The sequence below is a fragment of the Vanacampus margaritifer genome, chromosome 8 (genome assembly GCF_051991255.1).
Source record: "Vanacampus margaritifer isolate UIUO_Vmar chromosome 8, RoL_Vmar_1.0, whole genome shotgun sequence".
In the NCBI taxonomy this organism is placed as follows: Eukaryota; Metazoa; Chordata; class Actinopteri; order Syngnathiformes; family Syngnathidae; genus Vanacampus; species Vanacampus margaritifer.
Window position 1 is genome coordinate 5,822,508 of NC_135439.1, and position 14,658 is coordinate 5,837,165.

At 39.7% G+C, this 14,658-nt stretch overlaps 1 protein-coding gene across 4 annotated transcripts in view; it reads left to right on the plus strand.

Annotated features, from left to right (window-relative positions):
• The window catches only part of ephb2b (eph receptor B2b), a 137,591-nt gene that overhangs the window by 121,291 nt on the left and 1,642 nt on the right, over window positions 1-14,658 (plus strand). Inside the window, exons 8-15 of one of the 4 annotated variants that reach the window (XM_077572863.1) lie at window positions 1,132-1,240; window positions 3,787-3,854; window positions 6,904-7,026; window positions 7,114-7,361; window positions 10,206-10,421; window positions 11,249-11,398; window positions 12,173-12,366; window positions 13,940-14,095. In XM_077572863.1, the coding sequence (XP_077428989.1) occupies window positions 1,132-1,240; window positions 3,787-3,854; window positions 6,904-7,026; window positions 7,114-7,361; window positions 10,206-10,421; window positions 11,249-11,398; window positions 12,173-12,366; window positions 13,940-14,095 (1,264 nt within the window). The remainder of the gene's footprint in view (window positions 1-1,131; window positions 1,241-3,786; window positions 3,855-6,903; window positions 7,027-7,113; window positions 7,362-10,205; window positions 10,422-11,248; window positions 11,399-12,172; window positions 12,367-13,939; window positions 14,096-14,658) is intronic. The other 3 variants (XM_077572865.1, XM_077572864.1, XM_077572866.1) reach the window with 3 other exon arrangements.

Consider the following 14,658-nt stretch of genomic DNA (forward strand, 5'->3'; position numbering starts at 1 on the left):
TTCTCTCTCCGCTGCGCAGGAGCAGGAACATATTCATTACACTACATCGCTCATGTAGGTTAATGTTACAACCATTCGTGGCTTTTCCCTCTGAAAAGCTCATTTCCTTCAGCCCGCAGTTCCCAGGACCGCCATTAGCCCGGAATGTCATACATCAACTTACGCACACGCGAGCACGCACACACACAACACAAAAGCTCCTTAGTGGTGATTTTACAGTCAAACACAGTATTATTTATTGTTTAGCAGCTGATTCTTGCGGTATGGATTTCATATCCACTTTAATGTCACCCTCGGGTCGGACGCATTCAAAGGGATCGCAGGACAAGCTTGACGGTCTTCAGTGGTTAAACATGTACGCTGTCATAAAACAGCAAGATTAGAAGTCTCCATGCTAGTCGTTTTCTTGCAAAAGTCACAACCTTTTTTTTTTATCATTACAGCATTCATACAAAATTTACTTCTTCCTTGTAGAAATGATAAATAATTACAACTTATTTTTTTCAAAAGTTCTTATTAGGAATGTATTCTTTAAAAAATATATATATATTTTGTCTTGAAATTACACATATATTCTTTCACCATTATGATTTTCATCTTGTAAAAATAGCTTCTTTCTTGCAAAAAAAAAGAAGTAAAAAAAAAAAAAGCTTTTACAATAAAGTTACTTTTTTCCAAATATTTGAACAAGCAAAAAATAAATAAAATAATGTGTTGTCTTGTATAAATCTCACACTTTTTCTTAACATATTCTTTCAGAAAATAATATTCCATTCTCATGGAAGGGTGGCATATTCCTTTTAAAATAACAAAAATAGTGTAAAAAATATATTTAAAAAAAATTACGACTACTTTCTGTCTTTAGTTCTTCTTCAAAGTGGCATTTTAATATTCAACTTGTGTTTAAAAATGTCACTTTTCATGTAAAAAAATTTCTCTTTGCAGTAACTATCATGAATTTTACTTGTGGGAAAAAAAAAGTTTTTTCTTGTAACAATGACATCACTCTTTTAAAAATGACCTCTTTATTCTCAAGAATTAGCACCTTCTTCTCATAAAAAGCAATGTGACAATCACGCAGTTGTGACTTTTTCAACGAGCGAACGCGCGTGTCTGTTTTGTCCCCGGCAGCCGAATACAACAGCAGCATCCGCGAGAAGCTGCCCCTCATCATCGGCTCGGCAGCTGCGGGCCTCGTCTTCCTCATCGCTGTGGTCGTCATCATCATCGTGTGCAATCGGTGAGCCTCTCACACATTCAAATGTTTATTTATGACTTTTTTTTATTATCTTTTAGTCTACCAGGCAACATTTCTATAGACAGGTTTCCATCTGCTCTTCTTTTGCGAGTATTTTTTCCGCGAGATGACGTTGTAGTGACGGAACTTTGGGACAAAGGGGAGTTCCGGGTGGGAATGTCGGTTTTGACGGACTCAACGGAAGTAGTTTGTCTGGTTGGCTTCCCTCCCGCATGTAAGTGAAGTGTGTCGTTACATTGAGAGCTGATGTTAACTCATTCACTGCCATTGACGGTTATAAACGTCCAAAAATCATTTTAACTATTTCTATTAGTTTAAAAAAAAATTCCGCTTTTGTTAACAAGAGTATGAAAACCTAGATTTTTTTAATTGTACATTTAGAACAGATATAAAATTTGTGATTAATCGTGAGTTAACTATTGAAGTTATGCGATTAATTACGTGTAAAAAAAAAAAAAAAAGTATCGCCTGACGCTTCTAATTTTTAATAATCATCTCGTCAGGTGATTAAACACATTTTATTGTAATTAATCACATGACTTCACTCGTTATCTCACGATTAATCACAAACTTTATATCTGTTCTAAATGTACAATTAAAAAAATCTAGGTTTTCATACTCTTGTTAGCAAAAGTGGAAAAAACGTTAAACTAATAGAAATAGTTCTAATGGATTTTTGACGTTAATAGCCGTCAATGGCAGTGAATGAGTTAATAAAGCCATCTAAAATTGCAATAATGTTTTTTTTTCTTTAATTAACTATAAAAAGAATCGTGTTTCTTCGTCTCCCCAAACATATCTTACTTTATCATCTGCCATTTATTGTGACTACAAACGTGGGTGTGACGTAGTATCAGTCAAAACGTGCGACGTTTATCCGATCTTGTTTCCATCACTAAAAAAAAAAAAAAAAAACACCCCCTCCAGGCGTAAAAACGAATTTTTTTTTAGAATTTCTGGTGTTCTCATTCAGTTATTTTTTCCGCAATTCTTGAAAATTCAAATAAAAATAGGTGAAATTTTTTTTTGTTAAAAATATTTCAAATTCATACCAGTGGTTAGTTTTACAAACTATCGACCAGGTTGAAGTGGTGAAAATAGTTGTCACAATGTTAATGGCTCAACAAACATGCCATATTTCTGTTTTCCTGAAAAGTGAGGGTTTTTGTTTATTGTGCCAAATGTTCGTGATATATTCTTTATACAAAAAAAAAAAGAGACAAATATTACCGCAGTTTACTGAGCAGTCGTGACGGTCTTCTTCGGGTAAATTTATATTTTACGCCGGTTTTTACAACCGGCTTGCCCGGTCCCTTGTGAATAGTGGGCGGTGCCAAAATATAAATGGTGTGGGGTGTGTGTGTGTGTGTGTGGGGGGGGGGGGGGGTGTAACTATCTGCTGGAGTTATAAAGGCAGAAATCCATGGAGGAGATCTGTTGCAAGTCGCCAGCTGACTCCAGCACATCTGCCTGATTATTATTCCAGATTTTTCTTGGGGTCCATAAAGGTCCCAATGATGTGTCACATAAAGTGTGACAACGGCTGCACTGCATCCTCATTAACACTTCATAGCGACTGTCAGCGTTTCGGCTGCTCTGCTGTGACACAAGAGAGGCTTTTGATATTAGGAAGATGCTCCACCACCACAATCAACTCATATTATGTTGAGGCTTTTTTTTTTTGAGTGTGTAATTTCCCTCTTTTTCCTTTTTTTGTTTAGGAGTAAATATGTGAATTTGTTGACCTTTTGCTGCATTTCAGGCTTCAAATACAATTTTTTTGTTTTCTCACATAAATAGCTGAAATGTAGGGCGTCATTTACCGTATTTAAATTTTGGTCAATAAGGTGGCACTTGGACTGCTTTTGTATTTTTGGGGTGATTCTTTGTTAGAGTAATTACGCAGCTGCAATTAGAGATCTTAGTAAATAAAGTTGTGGTGGTGGTAGCAAAAAGGTGGACCCAAATACAGGGAGGCAAGGCAGGAGTGCAGAATGAACTCAAAACAAGATGAATTTATTTTCCAAAAATAAAACAGACAAGTTGACTTGTGACATTCTGGTCACAAGTCAACTTGACACAAAATAGCAAAATCTGAAATGGACGAGAACTAACAGAATGATCTGACCAATAGTAATCGACCCCACAACTTATGACACTGACGTGATTTGTTCATGTAAACGAGGAATTATAATAACCTCTTTTTTTTTTATTATTATTATTATTACCACTTTTTCCCCTTCAAAACATTACAACTTGAGTCCCATGAAATGATGACACTTTTCTCATAATTCTATTCTCGTGTGGTTTTTCCTTTTAGCGTGGCTCTCACACGCCTTTTGTAGCTTCACAGCTCACACTGAGTACAAGAAGGGAAAAAAGTATACACTTGACAGCCTGTCAAGTATCTCACAGTTTTGAAACTGTGGATGTGCCATTGGGGGGGGGGGGGGGGGGGTTCTGTGCCCCCGCCCCCTCCCTCCTCTCTGTCTTTCCACCAGCACTAGAGTTCTTTGTCTTTCCCCCAGGAGGCGTGGCTTTGACAGGGCCGATTCCGAGTACACGGACAAGCTGCAGCACTACACCAGTGGCCACAGTGAGTAAAACCCGCACACACACGCACAAATCCCCCTAGCCCCCCCCCCCCCCTTTTACTGCATTTAACACTGCACCCCTCCCCTACTTCTGCAACACCTGTCACCATGGCTACCGTCTCACACCGTGGTCTCCATCAGTGATCGCGCCTCTCCCGCACACACCTGTCTCCATGGCTACCAACCTGCAACCCCCCCCCCCCCAACCCCGCCCCCGCCACTAATCCCGCCTGTTGTCGGAGGGAGGGTTTAAGCAAGGTCCATATCGGCGCGCGTGGTTCATGTTGTCATCGTTAACTGGAGCCATTGTTGTGAAAGTAGGTCAGCCCCTCACTTGTGTTATAACGCCATTAGCGGGCTAATGCCACGCAAGTCATTTGCCGTTGATAAAATATTCAAAAGGCTCGGCGACTCCATGTCAAGCTTCCGCCATGCAGTTTTATGGCGGTTATAACATGAGAATAAATCCTCGAGATTGTCAGAATTGAAGAAATGGCAGCGTTTTCGGATTGGAAATGCAGCTTCATTTTTTTGAAGGTCAACTGGGTTTTGAAAGGTAATACTCTAGCTGGTTCCTCGTTAAACAATGACACTTTAAGTCAAATTTAGAGCGGGATTTGCACCGCATGGTAACACAGTTCCAATTTTGTGATTTCAAGTGACACAATTTGGATGTGTTATGGTAGCACAAATTAAAAAAAAAAAAATACACATGAAATCGTATATCATGAAATCCAAATCACAAGTCTTCCTAATGTGGTTAAAATTATGAATAATTTAAATCGATTTTATTTTTCTCGCTCTCAAAAAATGGAAACATATTCTTAAAATTCAGATTTTTCTTCTGTAAGATTTTTTTTCTCATAGAAGTTATACCGTATTTCACTTGGACATTTTGTATAAAAAAAAATTTTTAAAAATTGAAATCGCTTTTCTCCAAAAAATTATGACTTTTCTTTAAAAAAAAAAAATTATGATTTTCTTGTGAAATTAATTATTTTAAAAGTAATAGTTTGTGATTTTTTTCTACCTTTTTTGTATAATGACTTTTGTCATCTTTTCATATTGTGACTTTCTGATTTTAACAGCAGTTAAACTTACAAATGAGATAGATATGCGCCATATCCACGTAAATAGAAAAAAAACATGCATGGAATCAGACATTGAATACAATTAAAAAACATTTTTAAGAATTAGCATTTTTCTTGTAAAAGTGAATAGAAATGGACATAAAATGGCAATATAATTATTTTAAAAGTATGACCTTTGCTCATAGAAGTTACTTTTTTCTCATAAAATGTAACCATAATTTTTGGGTAAAAAAAATTGGAGGACGATAAGCAAAGTTATACAGTATGTATCACTTGAAATGTAATAAATAGAATTTGAAAAATTGGATTTAGAGACGTAAACTGGACATTTTTAACCGGCAGTGTAAATCCTGCCATCTTGACGTATTTCAGCATTTTAACAGAACCACACAAAAAAAAATCAGTGCCCAACTAGATTGCCTCCATTTGACGTTGCGAGCCTCTCTTGGCTCCGCAGTGGCCCCCGGCACGAGATCGGGGTCCACTCAAACAGCCTCCGGGCCCGACACGGAGGTGAGAGGCAAATAATCGGATTTAAAACTCTGGAACGTTTAAGTCGGCGGACGCTTAAAGGCCACCTTAAGCCAATTTACCTGGCAGCGGGGCTTAGGTGAGAGCGGCAGCTGAGCGAGCCTCTCAACTGTGATAACGGCCCACGGGAGAGAAGGCAAATATATATTTATATTTCAGCCCGCCTCGCACATTATTCCTGCTAAAAGGCCTGAAGAGGTCGTGTCCTTGCTGGCTAAATGAGCTTACAGCCTCCAGGCTCGAGTGGCGCATGTCTGTAATAATTCATATGACTCCTTCAAACCCCCCCAAAAAGACACATGGTATATTTTACGTACAATACATTTGAATTATGTCATTACTTATGTACAGTGTTTTTTTTATTTTCTTGAATGCAAGCTGCATTGTGTGGGGTTGTAGGCTAGCTCGCTAGCTAGCTAACTGCAAGTTGTAATAGTAGAAAGTGGTCAGATTAACATAGCTAAGTATATTAAGTCAAACGAAGGCGCTAAAGTTTTAAACTCTCTCCCAGCCATTTTCACTGAAGCAACCCCCTTCGCTCCCGGCTGTTTTACTGTATTTTGACTGATTTTGCCAGATCCACAGATTATTGTATTCTATTGCTATAAAAGCATGGAACTTACAAAAAAAAAAGATTAGAGTCTCTTATTTCATCAGGGGAAAAAAAAGTATATTTGCATCGGTTTCAATTTTGCAGCAATTAGCCTTAGAATATACCTAAGTTTCATCATTATTCAAATTTATGTTGAAAACGCTGGCAAAAAGAGCTTGTTGCGACATGGCCCTGGCTGATCTTTTATACTCTGCTGCCACCTGCTGGCCCTTTTTTGTAAGAACTACCATTGCTTTGAGACACCTCGTCATGTCGGAAACTGCTTCAAAGCCTGTATGCTCTTGCATAAATAATAAATAAACCGAATTTACACGTTTTTGGGTTTGAATGAGTTAAACGGTAGGGTAGGGGTACTCATGTGCATCAACCGAGTGCTGTTTTTGCCACGCCCCCTAAAAAATCGCTCCACAATTCTGTACCACACAGCTCTTAGACTTGAGACATTTTAAGCAATTATCTCTAAACATGTACTTTGTACAGTGTCTTTAGAAAAAAAGTCATTATGCTACGAGGCTAATGATAAGTTTGATTATATTTCATGTTTTTAATGTATTTTAAACGGATGGACGTACTTAATTTAGTGGTACTAGTACTATATTTTCAGAATCCCAGTTTTTGAAACATCTGATAATAATGCTTATATTTAGCTTGATTAGCAGAAAGTGTATACCCTGTTTTTGCCGCTCTGTTGAGAATAAAATGGGGGGAAAAAAACTATTTCTACTCGGAAATTCACAAACGCTGCATTCCGCGATACCAACCAAATTCCTCTCTTGTGAAACCAAATATGTTAGTGTCTCTCTCCCTGTTTCCAAGTGACTCCAGGAATGAAGATCTATATTGATCCGTTCACGTATGAGGACCCCAATGAGGCCGTGCGGGAGTTCGCCAAGGAGATTGATATATCCTGCGTGAAGATCGAGCAGGTCATCGGTGCAGGTAATGCGATGTGACGTGGGCGGAGAAAAACAAACAAATAAATGTCACACATCGATGCGGTACAAACGTCTGGGCTCGCCCGCGCAGGAGAGTTTGGCGAGGTGTGCAGCGGCAACCTGAAGCTGCCCGGCAAGCGGGAGATGTTTGTGGCCATCAAAACTTTGAAGACGGGCTACACGGAGAAGCAGCGGCGGGACTTCCTGAGCGAGGCCAGCATCATGGGCCAGTTCGACCATCCCAACGTCATCCGCCTGGAGGGCGTGGTCACCAAGAGCAGTCCCGTCATGATCGTCACCGAGTTCATGGAGAACGGGTCTCTGGACTCCTTCCTCAGGGTGAGTGATGAGACACTTTGACACAAATTTGGGGGCTTGAAAGTCGACCAGGCGGCCTTGCACTCACTCGTCCAGCCCCCTTGTGTCGAAAGCAATTGCGTTTTATTGTGTATGTCACGTCAGCGTTCTGCTTTCACTGGTAATATCTGTCAGTTTGGCTTGACAGTATTGGAGCAGCAGCAGCAGAGGTCTGACAATACCCGCCGAAAGGGTGTGAAGATTAACACCTTGCAATCTTATTTCTACCCAATTGTCGAAAACAATTGTATTTTATTTTACACGTCACATCAAATTTTACGGAAGCGTATCGCATTCACTTGGGGAAAAAAGTCCTGTTTTTCTGACAATTTTTTTAAGGAGCTTTGTTTTTTTGAGTATTTTTTTCTGTTTTTAAAAATATATATTTTTCCTCTGTTTTTCTGAATATTTTTTTCCAGTTTTTCTGAGTAATTTTTCCCTGTTTTATTAAATAATAATTTTTCAGAATATTTTAGAGTATTTTTTTAAAGGGGTTTTCCCACAGAGATTAAAGAACAAACCACAATACAGTATACACGTTCATTCCTTCATTGAGAGCCAGTAAGTAAACATGACCATATTATTGAAAGTGTCCGTTGCACAGAGGTCACAGAGGTAAAAAACAAAAATAAAATACTCTGAAAAACAGAACACCAGCTCTGTTTTTCTGAGAAAAAAAATTCTGTTTTTTTTGCAAAAAAAAATTGAGCCTGTTATTCCGAAAAAAATTGACAAAAAAATATTCAGTAAAACAAAAAAAAATATTCAGAATTTAAATAAAGTACTCCAAAAAAAATTTGTCAAAAAAACAGGAGTAGTTGTTTTTTCAAGTGAATGCAATACGCCTCCGTAAAATTTACTACACATACTACTTTTTCTTTTTAAACAACTAAGTGTACTGTTATACACAATACAACCATTTTTAAATTTATTATTATTATGGAAGATTTTATTTTATCTTTTTATTTTTAAAATGGACTCCCGTTTCCGATAATGACCCATTTCCATTTTAGGTGCTGATTCTACTTATCATACCAGCAAAGCTAGCTTTTTCATTTTGAATAGCAATACCACACATTTGTCTTCTCTGACGTCATTCAGGCGAGATTGAGACAAGCCGGGCAGGTATTTGAATGTTTTTTTTGGGGTTGTTTTTTTTTTTTGCTGGCATTATGGGCAGTCCACGCAAAAGGGCGGCACACAATGTGTAATTGCGAGGGTGGATGCCATGCATAATGTATGACGCTTAATCGCCGGCACGAGGAGCTTTCAACTTGACGTGAGGAGAAGCGTGAGGCGAGGAGGCGAGGCTAACGAGCAGCAAAGCGTGAAAGACAAGTAGGCTACTGGAGCACTGGCGCAGACTGCTAATATGGACGCCCACCGTCCCTCCCTCGTGAGCGCCATCCTCCGGAATCTTCTTATATATATATATATATATATATATATATAGCTTTACAGTGGCCAGGCCTGCAGAGAGCATTTAAATACAAACTTCTCTCTTTCTTTGTGTCCTGTGCTGCCTCTTTTTTATTGCACATTTAAAAGTAACCTTTGCGCGCTAAACTTTGATGGATTTTGTTTCTGGTCAAGATAAAATATCCTAAATAATCATATTAATGATTGTAATATAGTATGACTGAGATTTTAAATCATTTTTATATGAATTGTCAAGAAGAAAAAAAGATGAATGTTTGATCCACCAGAACACTCTAGTGCTTTCCAGTAATAACATTTTGCCTTTCTTATGTGTCTCTTACAGGAGAGATCTATTTTTACATCTTTTTTTTTTGTACAAATAAAAGCATTTTCCAGGTGTTTTACTCTAAGGTCTCTGGCATTCTTCCATGAAAATACACAGTACATTTAAACAACAATTTTTTTAGTAACATCCATCTTTTTTTTAATTTTTCTTCTTTTTTAAAATTTTTATTCAGACTTTTTTTTTTTTCAAAAGCAATAAGCACCAAATGTAGCAACTTTTTTTCATATATGCAGATTGCAAATGAATAGGGCGTGTGAGAAGGCACGACTGGCAAATTTAATCCTAATCCGCTCACCCTGTGGTGAGCGCTTATTAAAATTGTATTGTATTTCCAATCACATTTGGTATTTTCAATCATGGAGGCAATCACAGAATTACAGTATACAGCGTTCCCTCACTTTTCGTGGGTCACACATTCTTTGCCTGTCTGTGATGGGTGAATTTCTGCATTGAAAAAAATAAAAAATTTGAAGGCGAGTTACCCATCTACTGAGCCATAACAACCCCACCACACTGTACAGTACACTATTTTTATGAGAAAAGAAAAAACAGCAAATTGGGTGGCAATAATTAAAAAAGCCTGCAAAATATTAAGGAACAAACCGAGGTAAACCCCACAATGTAGTTCTGAAAATCCACAACAGAGTGAGTGGTGTATTCTGCATGCACATGTCACCAATCACACACAAAAAAAAATCACATTGCATCTTGTTGTTGAAGAGCTAGCGAGTATTAATTATAAGGGACTCAGGACGCAGCCTTGAGGTACGCCACAGCTGGAATATGTCTTTAAGATTACTTTTCAGCATCTTGGTGAGATACGGCTCTCACGATGACAATTTAATGATAAGCCACTTGTCCGAAACTAACACACTAACACTATTACACTGTTAGCTAATTTGTGCTAACGCGTGCAGCTTTGCTAATCTTTTGGCTTTAGTGCGTGGTTCTCATTATTTATCACATTGTAATTGTCATCATTCCTTCGCAGGATTGTGTGGATATGAACGTCTGACCCAGTGTCTGTTGATCTTGTGACGTTCTGCGTTGTTGTGTTCCAGCAAAACGACGGCCAGTTCACCGTGATCCAGCTGGTGGGAATGCTGCGGGGCATCGCCTCGGGTATGAAGTACCTGGCCGACATGAACTACGTGCACCGCGACCTGGCCGCCCGCAACATCCTCGTCAACAGCAACCTGGTGTGCAAGGTGTCCGACTTTGGCCTCTCGCGCTTCCTGGAAGATGACACGTCGGACCCCACCTACACCAGCGCCCTGGTGAGAACCCAATTTTGAGTCAAGAAATGGGTCTTTTAGTGTAAAACAACTCATAAATATTGGTCAGATCCTTTACTTGGCTAAAAAAAATAAAGCAAATTTTGTATAAAACAACCCAGAAAATTGGTTCAAATTGACCCATAAAGTGGATTGGTCCATTTTTTCCCATAATTGGGTTACTTTTAACCCAATTGTTTTTAGAGTGTACGTAATACAAGAAAATGTATCTGCCAAAATTCTGAAAACAAAAAAAATATTTTAGTTTTGGAGTGGTGTCAAAATAGCATAGAATGGCACTTATTAGCATGTTGAACTCCACCAAGGCAGAACTATGCTAATGCTGGATAAGCTTCTTCAAAGATGCTCTTGTATGTGTCTGAATTTTTCATAACGATCCTTAATTCCATTCTGGAAAATGTGAGATCCCTTATTAAAGTGTGTTCTTCTTCAGCGTTGCTCAAACTACAGTGATGATCTGTAAAGTAGGAATTTATTACACTGACAAAGAAATTATGAAACCTCATTGGTGGAAGTAATTAGAGTGCAAGTATAATTAGATGGGACTTAGGATAGAGCCTTGAGGTACACCACAGCTGAAAGATGTTTTTAAGATTGTTTTTCATCATAATTGACGCACATCTTTCAATGTATAATTTAGTTTTATATTCCTGCTCATGATCTTCTACCCCACCCCTTTGTCCTCTTCCTGTATTTCTTTTGACCCGTTTTGCTCCCAGCCGTTTTAAGGCATCCACCTCCCAGTTTAAATTACCATCTGCGCCAATGTTTCCGGGTGTCATTGAGCTTCTGCTTTTTTGTACTCGCAGGGTGGGAAGATCCCGATCCGGTGGACTGCGCCCGAAGCCATCCAGTACAGGAAGTTCACCTCGGCCAGCGACGTGTGGAGCTACGGGATCGTCATGTGGGAAGTCATGTCGTACGGGGAGAGGCCCTACTGGGACATGACCAATCAAGATGTGCGTAACTTAACTCATCTACGGGGCATTGTCCCGTCAACATATTTAATATCCCACCTCCGTTTTACAGCCGCAGCGGTGTGGGCCACCGTTGCTCCAAACGGCAGTGTGGGTTTCATGTGATAATTCCTTCCAGCTGCCGCACGGATATAATCAGATCATTTGAAAATACTCGGCGGCGCTCTGTCGACAATTTGTGCTCTCTACTGGAGCCTCAATTTCTTCTGCTGGGCAGTGGTGGGAAGGGAGCAAATTATAGAGGAGAGACGTGTCGGGGAGACAATGAGAATAGTTTGAAATTGAAAGTGAGAACGCTAATGTGCTAAGGAGAGGACGAGGACCTCGGCTGTTATCTTATTAGCAGCCGCAGATAGCGCCTGTGCCCCATCAGGGTCTTTATTTGGACGTCTCCTGAATGAGATTAATCTGGCTTTGAATGGGGGGGCTTCGTTAATGGACCCCCATAATGAACTCGGGTGAGGTTATGTGTCTCTTCGGGTCGTTCCGGCCGGTTAGCCAAGCGCCACCTTCGTGCGCCCCCAATCAACTGAGCAAGCAATCAATTACCGGTTCACACTTTTGAGGCCAGGGGTGACGTCACCATTTCTTTTTTCACAAGCAAGTCTGGGTGTCATCGCGAGCAGAAATAACAAGGATTGATGGGTTTGTTTGTCTTTCTCAGGATGTCCATGTAGATTCATCAGTGATCAATGAAAAGTGTTTGGTGACGCTTTTTTCGTCAACTCTGGGTTCTGCGTCCTCTCCTCATTTTAGGTCATCAACGCCATTGAGCAGGACTACCGGCTGCCGCCCCCTATGGACTGTCCCAGCGCGCTGCACCAGCTCATGCTGGACTGCTGGCAGAAGGACCGCAACAACCGGCCCAAGTTCAGTCAGATTGTCAACAACCTGGACAAGATGATCCGGAATCCCAACACCCTGAAGGCCATGACCCCGTTATCCTCAGGGTGAGTCCGTTTTTTTTTAAGTGTTTTTCTCTGAACCTCGTGTCCCACTATTTCGTCAACAAAAACTAAACAAAACTAATTTTGTCAACACACATTTTCCACCGGACAAAAACTAGACGGGGCTAAAAACTGGGCTAAACTCTATGGACATTTTAGTTCATGAACAAAAATATGATTTTGTAAAATCTTGTCTCTGCTAATTATGCAATATAAATAAAATGCAAATAATGTGACACGTCATGTCTGCAGCCAGCGAGTGCAACATGCACAAACACATGAGACAGACAAAAGGTGGATTCAGGGTCAAAGGTTAAAACAAAACAAAAAAATTGTAACGTAACATTACTCCAATGGCTATAACGTTCCAACCATAATGTTAATCCGACCGCTAACCAATGTTGGCTAATTTACTAGCTCATAGCATGGAGCTTTAGTAGCCACTTGTTGATATACTGTAATTGTGCGTAAAGTTGTTTTTCCATCAAAAAGATGAGAGAAAATTTTATGTGAAATAGTTTTAGATCCGCAATGTTCGACATTATCTGCTGACTTTAGGGTTAAAATGATCGTCCTGACTAAAACTAGACTAAAACGTTGACAGTTTTGTTGACTCATACTAAAATGAAGACTAAAATGCTGGATTTATAGTTGACTAAAAATGGACTAGATAAAACGGGATGAGGTTGACTAACTTTGATAAAAACTTATAAGCGTGATTGAAACTGGACTAAATCTAAGGTTTGCAAGCGTTTGCGTGTTTTTTTTTTTTTGCTTATTTTTTTGTCAGAGTTCGTTCAAGGTTGTAAACGGTTGGAAAGAAATTCACCAACAGTGTTTCTAGTCGTAAGGAAGTTTGTTCAAAATTTCTTGGCAAATGGTCGCAAAGACGTATTCCGGACGTTCGCCAACAGTTTTAGTGGTCGTAATAGTGTTTGTATTGTCACGTCTAAACTGCCTTGTCGTCTAATTGGCTCATCGGAGGTGTAGCCAGTGTTGTATCCACATTTATTTATTTATATGTATCCGTATTTAGCCAAAGCAGAACATTGGTGACCATCTGACCCGTCAAACGTCAACAAGCCGTCAAATTTGTGGGTAGACTTCAGTCCATCCATCCTGCATCACTACCTTAGACGCAGGACACCAATCCAGCAAAAAAAGTGTGAAAGGCGCTACCGATCAAGAAAAATGCACTTTTGTTTTTTACAACCGACTCTTTCAAATCCTTCCGGCAAACAGCAAATGCAAATCCAGGATTGAGGCCTTTGTGCACATCCAAAGCATTCCCGATTTTCCACAGACGCCCAGTAGAAAGAACGTTGCCTCCCGAAACAGCTCAGCGCCTCATTTGGAAAATCCATTTTTAGAAGGAAATGAGTTTGGAGAAGGTAGTTTGATGAACGAGGCCTGCGGGATTGTCTTCAGGCCGTGAGAACGTGTGACGCAAGCGGCGGTTCCGGAAGCGCTCGCAGGTGGTCCGCGGAGCGACTGCGATCTCCGTCATCATTCATTCTAATGCCTCCTGGCTGTGCCTCCGACCCCCCCCCCCCACACTCCACCCCCTCCCCCACAGTGTGCATCTGCCTCTGCTGGACCGCAGCATCCCGGACTTCTCCAGCTTCAGCACGGTGGACGAGTGGCTGGACGCCATCAAGATGGGCCAGTATAAGGACAACTTTGCCAATTCCGACTTCACCACTTTTGACGTGGTGTCCCAGATGACCATGGAGTAAGTGACCATCTGTTTGTGGGGTCGACAATATGTTGAATTCATAATATTTCAATAGTTTTATTCTAATGGGAATGTGCATTGTTAAGTGCTGCTAGCATGACTTATTTGTGATGGAGCTAGCGTCAGTCGATTAAAATATAGTAATTAATCGTGCTTTTTTTTTTTATCTAGACTAAATGTTCAATAAAAAACGTTTTTCATTTAAAAATATCATTCAAACCCAAAAAAGTGTAAATACGTTTTTTTATACTTTGCTCGTCACTCCCCAAAATAAATATTTTTTTTTAGGGGGGAGGTGTTATGCAAGAGCATACAGAAGGCTTTGCTGCAGCTTCTGACATGAAGAGGTTGCTTAAAGCAATGGTAGTTATTTTTAAAAAAAAACGGCCAGCAGGTGGCAGCAGAGTATAAGAGATCAGCCAGGGCTATGTTACCAGTGTTTTCAACAGGAATGTGAATAATAATTAAACTTACTTATATTCTAATGCAAATTTCTGCAAAATGGAAACAGATACAAATATTTTTTCCTGATTAAAGAAGAGACTCTAATCTTTCTTTTG